This window comes from Pygoscelis adeliae, unplaced genomic scaffold (genome assembly GCF_000699105.1).
Source record: "Pygoscelis adeliae isolate BGI_AS28 unplaced genomic scaffold, ASM69910v1 Scaffold264, whole genome shotgun sequence".
NCBI lineage: Eukaryota > Metazoa > Chordata > Aves > Sphenisciformes > Spheniscidae > Pygoscelis > Pygoscelis adeliae.
In genome coordinates, this window is record NW_008824672.1 from 663784 (window position 1) to 673665 (window position 9882).

Consider the following 9882-nt stretch of genomic DNA (forward strand, 5'->3'; position numbering starts at 1 on the left):
GAGAGGAGAGGAGAGGAGAGGAGAGGAGAGGAGAGGAGAGGAGAGGAGAGGAGAGGAGAGGAGAGGAGAGGAGAGGAGAGGAGAGGAGAGGAGAGGAGAGGAGAGGAGAGGAGAGGAGAGGAGAGGAGAGGAGAGGAGAGGAGAGGAGAGGAGAGGAGAGGAGAGGAGAGGAGAGGAGAGGAGAGGAGAGGAGAGGAGAGGAGAGGAGAGGAGAGGAGAGGAGAGGAGAGGAGAGGAGAGGAGAGGAGAGGAGAGGAGAGGAGAGGAGGACCTACAGCGATCACCTAGTCCAACTGCCTGACCACTTTAGGGCTGACCAAAAGTTAAAGCGTAGTGTTAAGGGTGTTGTCCAAATGCCTCTTAAACACTGACAGGCACGGGGCATCGCCCACCTCTCCAGGAAGCCTGTTCCAGGGTTTGACCAGCCTCTCGGTAAAGAAATGTTTCCTCATGTCAAGTCCAAACCTCCCCTGATGGACGCAGCTTTGAGCCATTCCCACGCGTCCTGGCACTGGGTACCAGGGAGACGAGATCATCGCCTCCCTCTCCACCTCCCCTCCTCAGGAAGCTGTAGAGAGCAGTGAGGTCGCTCCTCAGCCTCCTTCTCTCCAAACTAGAGAAACCCAGAGTCCTCAGCCGCTCCTCAGAGGACATGCCTTCCAGCCCCTTCCCCACCTTTGTTGCCCTTCTCAGGATGCATTCATATACCTTAACATCCTTTTTACATTTATTCATGTACCTTAACATCTGGTGGGGTCCAGAACTGCACACAATACTCAAGGTGAGGCAGCACCAACACTAAATACAGCAGGATAATCCCCTCTTTTGACTGGCTGGTTATACTGTGTTTAATGCACCCCAGGATGTGGTTTTCTCTCTTGGCTGCCAGGGCACCCTTCTGTTCAGCCACTTCTTCACCCAGCCCACTGTCTACCTTCTCATCTCACAGTTGGACAACTTGTGCAGAAGGATGCTGTGAGGCACAGTATCAAAAGCCTTACTAAAATCCACAAAAACTATATCCACTGCCATCCCTTTATTCACTAGGCAGGTGACTGTAGAAGGATATTAGTTAGACAGGACTTTCCCTTTCTGAACCTATGTCGACTGTGTCTGATGGTTCATTGTCCTTTAATGTCCTTTAAATGCCTTTCAATAGCACCCAGCATGATACACACCACTTTCATCTTGTCAAACTGTAGAAACTTTGGAGGGGTTTTTCCTGTGCTTTGTCAGTAATGACACTCCACATTCAGATTATCTAGTGAAGATGATTATTCTGCTGCTGCCTGGAGGCACTCTGGCTGCCTGTACATTCTCTTGAGAATAATTAGTGCATTTATGTGTCCATAGTTATACAACCTGATTCATGAGAACCTAAACAACCTTACCATTAATGGACAGTCTGGCTTATTTCACTCAGATTAGGTTGAACAAGTAAGATAGCCTGCAACACTGCGTATTTTTAATCGCAGCAGAAATACTTTTTGTAAAAGTGGTTTTCTATTCCTTACTCACACTTTCCCCTTACCTTTATTAAACTGTAAGATAGGAAAAAGCTTCCATACATATAGTCCGTGACTTGTTAAGACAACTCTTTTTCCTGATCAAATAATGCATTAATATGCTTGTGAAACTGCAAGGCCTTTGTCTTTTCTAACAAATTTGTTTGAGATCACAAAGAATAACCATGTTGTTCTCAGAACTCCCCCAGTCTCCAGTGAAGTGAAAAACCATACTTTGCTTGTTTGGGATGACTATACATCTGTACAGTTTCTCTTCTTTTTTTCCTGAAGTAAAGTTCAGAGCATATTTTTGCCAAATTATTTATTTGCTTTCTCGCTATGGAACTGTTTCTGAAATTGCTGACAGGAAAATATCATCGCCATGCCATCTTTTCTTATCTAGACTCTAAATGAAAAACGTCCAGTGTTTCAGGTGTTTCCTCATTTATGGAAAATCATTATACAGGAAAATCAGTTAGTACAAACTAATTGATGAAAGTCTTGCTGATGATCACAGCCTATGAAGACTAAATTTGGTTTTCTGATTACTGATTTTGGCAATAATTGGGAATCCAAATTATCACTGCTTCGACAATGTGTGTAACACAAATGTTTCTTACACAAAGTTTTTTTCTAGGTAGTATTAAACTCATTATTACAGCAATACTTCATTTTAGGGAGAAGGTCAATATTCCTGGAAAAAAATATCAATGCCCATTAGACTTCCAGTGATACTTAATGTATTTATCATTTCAAGAGAAGATCAGTGCTTTATTCTTCATTAACTTTGAATCACGTTCCAAAATATAGGGTAACATTTATTCACAACAAGCTATGAGAAGACAAAGCCAGAGAATTCAGAGGTCAAGGTCTGTTATATTGAAACTAAGAATCACTACATTGTTTCAAATACTCATTTTGAAAAAACTTACAGCACGTTGCCAATCTGAAATTGTAAAAATTGTGTATGTTCTTTCTCAAGAGTTGCATTCTTTGTGTATTCCGATGCAATTAATGCCTCTTCTAGTGAAAAGAGTGAGTATGTAAGGTCATATTTCTCCTATTGCTTTTACAGAACTAACAGGCAACAGATTGTGAGCAATCGAGTCCCTCCTATGGAATAACTGAAGATTTATAAGCAAACCCTTTCCTGTCCCATTTTCTTGAAGGAATGGGGGCTGCACACCTGTAAAAGTAAGGACAGTGTTTGTTTGAAGGTGAAATTAAAGAAGAATAGAACTTGTCTCTCATATGAGTAAAAATGGATATAATTAAGATTAGCCTTTTAAGTGCATTGGACTCTTTTGCTACTGGAAATCATTAGGAGAAGGCAAATATGATCAATTTAGGTTCTCTGGGCTTTTTCCTAAATCTAACAAAGTTTGTGCAGGAGGTGGTAGGTAGATGCATCATAGTCATAGTAAACTGTCAGTAAATCCTTTATTGTGTTTCTTTTACATGCAGATTCTAGAGAAAGCATGCATTGAGCTATATATCAAAAATCTGAGACAAAAAGAAGCTTAAATGATCATTATTTATCCTGATAGACAATTTGTAAATTTATACCACTCTGTTTTAAAGAAGCTGTAAACAGCAGGAAACACATTAGAGCCTAAAACAAGATGTATAACTCGCACAAAGTACAGCAGAGTGGTGTTACCTGAAGATCATGATGGAGATGAGAAGTGATAAGGAAAATGAGCTCCTGTTCTCAAAGGCTTCAGGAACCATTTACCAATAGACTCTGGAAAAATATCACTCTAAGAACTCTGCACAACAGGTCAGCCTTTGGTAGTCTTTAAAGGTTAATTAGTCAGGGATTAAAATTTAGCTGATATAATAAAGCTAGTAAGGATGACACTTACTGTTAATTATAACCCTAATAATTAATTCTTAAATAATTTTATAACTGTTTCGTCACTGTAAATCATTATTTTTAAGTAAATACATTCATTTATCTTTTAGTCTTGTCTAATGATAAAATCGATGCTCTAGTGTGATATTTGCCAGGCCACACCATTCCCTTGGGCACAGAGTATCTGTTCGCCAAAAGAAATCTGGCAGGTTTCTAGGGTATTTACCATGCAATGAGAGAGACACAACTTTCCAGTATTTTTGGTTAATTCACCATCGAGCTCCAGGGACCCAGTTGTAGCTGGATGTGTGGCAGGTGCACCCGCCCTGACAAAGACTGGGGGCATTAAGACCGCTGTGTCCTCAGTTTTCGTGCCCTTACTTTCATGCCTTTAAGGTGGCAAGTGCTGACCATCACGTACACACCTTGGGGCAGTAATTACCGTCGCGTATACACCTTGGGCGATGGGTAAAAGAAAGTCAAGGCCCTCAGCCAATCAGAATTGACCACAGATCAGATTCGACTAGGGTATAAATGGAGCCCCACCGGAGGGCAAGTTGAGTCGGTCCTCCTCGGAGCAGCGGGTCTGTGGTCAGGGACTCTCCCCTTGGGTTGGGACGCCGCCCAAGGAAACTCCTCGAGGTTGAGAGCCCTCATCTTATAGGTGAGTGAGTGTGCACATTTTGGACCCTCATTCCTAAAGCCAGCTGTGCAGTATTAATTCCTTGTACACCATCCTGAACCTGTGGTTTACTGATGTTGCCTGAGTGTTGGCGCCTCATTTATAGTTAGTTTTCTCCTAAACAATTTTGGTTAAAGTTTATTTTTTAATCTATCATCTGCCTACTTTGATTACACGAGCCTCCATGACAGGATGAAACAAATTATTGCGGAGACATCATTTTCTGTGAATGGCAGCTTAAGCCTCTGACACCTAACAAGATAGTGGACACAGAGCTTGGAGATTTTGGGGTGTCTTTGAAAGATGAAGAGCCTTCCTATAACAATGTCCTATTCTGAAAAGCAAATTATTTCATGATCTTAAAATGGCAAATGTGTGTAACTGATTTACACAATTAGAGAGATAATAAGAATTAAAGTAGTTATTTCAGATTTATTTATTTGAATTTTTTCCTTCTGTAGCTGTTTATTTTTGGTTTATAGTTTCTACTGTGTCTCAGCCCCAGAATACATATTTCTCCATCTCTCTAGATTAACTGTTGCTTTCATTACCATAGTATAAATATATTATGACCAGACCTGTGTGAAACAAAGCCATTTTGATTCACAAGGATTTCATGCAAACATTTTTCTGTGTTTCACTTCAAGGAGTTCATCCTTTGAGCTTGTCTTTGAATTTCAACTTCAAAGAAACCTAAACCCAGGATCTGAAATTCAGTCAAGGCTGCAAAGCCTTGCCTTGTTTCAGGTTAAAAGCTCAGGAAAGTGTTGAATTCCCTGACCAAAGCAAAATCAATTCACTGAAAAAAACCCCTTCAGTAACACAGAATTATCTTGTTCCTTTAAGTTCAGCAAAACTCAAACTCATTAAAATCATCAGCTATGGAGTTACATTCCCCACTAACATAGTCTTGACTCCCACTTCTTTGAGAAATGCCCTGTTATACCCACTGCACAAACATACATTGAGAAAAGAAATATATATTTTACTGTAGAGTATAATACCATTTGTATTTTTAAAATAATCTTATATTTAAGTAAAATGGTACTGAACAAGTGCTATCTGCACTTAAACACTTTCCTGCTCCATAGAATCATGACATCTGCTAAATTTTACAGCCTTTCATACAACCCACAATGCTGTTTAAAATTGCTTTCAGCTAATTTTATACCACACACCAGTTATCTTTCCAACTTCTCTCCTCCCCCAGCATCTCTTTTGTACTACTATTGCCACAAACATCAGAACTCAAGAGCAAAAGGCAGCATACCAAGCATGTCTGAACACACACGTACGCTGCACAAGTAGGAAAAGACAGATAGGGTCAGTATCATCGCAGCAGAGCTGAGGCCCCAGACCTCAGGACAGTATAACTACAACCTTTGGCAAGCTTCAACAAATCCCCTCATTATTTGCAGCTATACCTAATACCGTGAACACGGCTGGAACATGCTCTTGTAAATACTGATACCTCCTGCTCAATAAAGGCAGAGTTAAGGTTGTCTCAGTCTATAGCTTGACGTTATAATTTTTGGTTTTCAGTCATTTTTGTGCCATTAAATTCTGTACTCTAGAAAGGCAGAAGACTTCACATATTCTGACAGGATATCTATCAATCAAGTGAATCACTTTCTACTCACCCTCGTTTTGTAAGAAAGAAGACTTCTAAAATTGTAGCAACACACATGGTAAAGACTAAAATTATGTTCTTTAGATACAAAAACGAAACAAAACAAAAGCTTAGCCATCTATGTTAGAAACTCTGCCTGAATTAAAAAAGTAAAGGTTCTTGAACAATGTGTCTCCAAATGACCTGGACAGCTGTAATCCCATACACTTTATCCATTCCATAGCTAAAGATGGGACAATATACTCCAAATGCCCCTTTGCAGTCCAGCAGTGCCTTTTACTTGCCTTATTGCACTGTTTTATCCATAAAAGGCAGGTGAAAAATCTATTAAGAGAAATGGTCACAGCTCCTTGGATTGATATTTCTTTCCTTTGTAATAAACGTGATTTCAGAAAAGTGGTATCATCCGTTCGTCCTTCCTACTTCTTTTTGGGACTCAAGAAGAAAGCTAAATTATGTTAGGTTACATCTTAAAAGCTTGTCTGCACACCCACAAAGGAGCACAGACAGACAATGGCAGGAGGGGGAGCCCAAATAATACCCTGATGGGCCATCCAGTGTCCAGGCATCAGCAACTGCGGAGCCTGAGATCCAGGGGTGAGCCACTGGGCTGACTGAGTGCCTGAGCTGAGCCGCTGGAGGGATCCACCGTGTGTTCACTACTCTCACTAGTCAGCTCCATCCGGCTCAGCCAGAGGGGGGGAGCAGGATGAGGCCGTTGGTGCTGGGTTCATGTGCATGCTCTGTCTATGATCTGTATGGCCAGCCATGTATATATGTATGTGGTGTATATGGGATCTGTGGGCGCATGCCTACCAGGAATACATTTACGGCCTTGCTACTGGTTGGAGCTGGGGGAATGCAGCTGCAGCAGTCTCACCGCTGGCGGGCTGTTGGATCCAGCACAATACATTTTCCTCTAACAGACTATACTTATTTTCAGAGGCTCACTAGAAAAAATATTCTTACTTAACTGAGCTTCCATCCCTGCATTTCTGCAGTTAAACATCTTAACAGCCTATCACATTCGTAGTAATCATATTTTCCAAGTGGCTGTAATAGATCATCCAAAGCTCTAAAAATACCATACTTTCAGAGAAATATGTGAATTTTTTTTCTTTGTTTCACTGAAATACAACATCACTCTAAATTCTGTGTTTTCTGTCCCAAGATTAGATGCAACCACACCCTCGCTATGCACATTCACCCTTGGTGGAAAAAGGGCTGCCTATGAAATTTCTCCTCCAAAAATTGGTACTTTAAATCTCTCTCTTTAATAAACGTTCATTTGCTATTTAATGCTTTCAGTTTTACCAGTTCAGTAGCCAGACCATGGAGAACTTTGCCATTCAATGCATATATATGTATTAATAGTTATATAAAATACGTTCCCTCTTACATTAATACAATGTTTAAAAATAGAATAGGTTTTTGTTGACATTCAGACAACTGTGAATTGTCAAAATTTTCTTATTGGTTTGGGTTTTTCTGGTTAAAAATGAAAGAATTCTGCAATTATCTTTGTAAAATTTTACACAGCTGTAGTTAAAGTGAATAGTAAAATAATATAAATTTATAACTAGGCTTCAATTTTAACTTTTCATGTGTTCAGAAGCATTTTTACTCTCTCCTCAATATTAAGAGATTATTTGTTAAAGAAAAAAGGGAGAAAAGTAAGGACTGGATATGTTTTCTGCATCTTCTAGATATTTTAGAATATACTTCGCAGATGAAAATCCCACTTGTAGCGTACAATAGAAGGAACAGAAGACACATGCTGCTGACTACATGCATTGTTCAGTACATATAGAAAGAGCAACTGTACCTTTTTCTCTTTCTGCGCTTTAATAGTGTAGGGCATGTGGAACTCATAGGAAATAGTCTTATTTGGGAAACTTATAACAACAGAGTAAATAATTTGATTTTAGAATGGCCAATATTCAGTATATAAACATGCTTCGGGATTAGCAACCGGAACAAGCGTCTCTCTAGCAGCGGTCAGCAGCTCTCCCCAACAGCTTAGGGCAGATTCATTGTGTCCATCTGAAACTCCAGTGTGCAATTGCTGAGAATGTGTTTGCTCAGTACACCCAACTAAGACAGCTGTACTGCTTTGGTCCCTTGCATGGTGCAGCACAGTGCTATATAAATACATCCCTACATAGATAAGGTGGAGTATGATTAAGCCAACGCCTCCTTTCAGAAAAGGTTTTAGGATCTTTAACAACCAGAGAGGAAGACTTTGACTTCTTATCTCAACCAAAAGACACCAGTGTCTTCCCTACTCCACTGCAATTTCGAAACTGCAGGATGGCTTACAGTTATGACAAGTGGCGCCACTGTATCCAGTTCCATCACAAGTGCACTTGAAGCTGTCCCACGTCTGGCTGCATTTGCCACCGTGTTCACAGTGATTGGGCACACACCTGTCAGGACGAGATGCAAAGACAGAAAGAAAAATCTAAATGAGCATCAAGATTTACACACAGCTAAACTGTGAGCTGCCCAAGCAGTGTATCATGTCCTTGCCTGGTAATTAGTCCTTGTTATTTTAGGCAGATTAACAGAATTTATATCTTAACACACAACTGCACAAAAGATGATTCATCGAGGCTCTGCTGTAGCCCTTTTACAAACAGAAAAAAAGCGCAATAAAGGTGGAATACATTCACCCATCATAAATTAGGGTTCTAAGCTACGTATGACTGGTACTTAGCTGTCAAAACAAAAAGAACATCACAAGTCACACCTCCTCCTGCTGTGCAGGTGGTGTCATGCCTCAAGGACTCCAGTCCCACAAATAACTGAAAGTTAAAGAAAGAATGCCGGTGAGTTGCTATTTATCATTCTGTTGCCAGCAATGGGATAAAGTGGAGGCAGATTGCCTGCTGGCTAGGATGGAAATTACTAATGCTGCATTATTAAAACAAACAATAGGCTTCAGTATAAAAGCTGTAAAATTTTTTTCTTCACAGGGATTTGTGGCAAGTGCTGTTCACCTTTCTCCCACCCACCTGCTTTTCTTCTCCAGCTACACTGTTGCTGGAGAGTGGAAGGAATGCAAAAGAAAAAGTGGAACAGCAAAAAACAAGTTATAGCAGAACATATATTTATTGTTCAAAATATTACCTAAATATGATTTCAAAGATTTGAGTTTGGCCAGTTTCTTTTCTATCAAGGATAGTTTAAAATGGGAATTACCATATACTTTCACCTTTGAAACTATTAAATTTCTTTTCTTTGAGAGGGCTTTGAAATATCATTTCAAAGAATCTTTTTTTTTCTTATTAAATTTGTTACAGTCAGACTCAGTACAGGCTCTGCATTTCTGATCAAGAACTAAAGGCGCTTTTCTTTCATGTTGAGTTGGCCAAATCTAGTTTAGGAACTACACTTTTTTGCCATGACATTAGAAATAAAAATTAGAAGACCCCCTATTAGACAAACAAATTAAAATATTTTCATGAATGCATTACAAATTAAGTATGCTTATCTCTAAAATAAATGTGAAGTTCATCATTTTCCTGTGATAGTTAACAATACTCTATTAAATAACACCCAAGGACAGCTTTTCTTTCCTATGTAGCAATTTATTGAAACTGAAAGTATTTGGGTGAACCCTCTATAAGCTTACAGTCTCATATCTCCTCAAGTTCCAATTAACAGCATTGGCATAGATGACTCAGCTACCAAGAGTAACCTACGTTATGATATACATTAGACTTGAACATTAGGTATTCACATTTATAAAAGATTTTTGGTTTTATGCATGCCAGTACAAGTATCTCAGAATATATATAATATAGATGTCTTACATCCTATATCAGCCTGTAGTATTCAAGGCTACCCATTCTTTCTTTTTCAAAAAGATCAGAAAATACTGGCTTGGTAAAAAATAGTGCTTAAAGAAATGCTCTTCTAAAGCAAGAAACAAAGCATTTAAAATTTTTGTTTTCACAGTAAAATACAGTGAAACTACCTGAGGCAATTATCACAGTTCAATAAATTATGTTTTCAACATGGTTTAAGCAAATTCATTTACTTTTTTAAGTGTGGCAGGCTAAATGCACAGATAGAGGCGATTACTGCTATTCAGCTAATAGGTGATGACTTTCTGTTGTGTTCTCAACACCACAGAAGAAAAAAAAAAGCATGTAATAGCACATTTCTAAACATCCAAATGATTTAAAATTTATATGAAAACATAGCT

The 9882-nt window shown here is 39.2% G+C and overlaps 1 protein-coding gene across 1 annotated transcript in view; it reads right to left on the minus strand.

The window, feature by feature from the left end:
• Window positions 1-9882, minus strand: part of CNTNAP2 (contactin associated protein-like 2) — a 1203666-nt gene that overhangs the window by 403414 nt on the left and 790370 nt on the right. The window contains exon 11 of the mRNA XM_009323034.1: window positions 7992-8098. Coding sequence (XP_009321309.1) covers window positions 7992-8098 — 107 coding nt within the window. The remainder of the gene's footprint in view (window positions 1-7991; window positions 8099-9882) is intronic.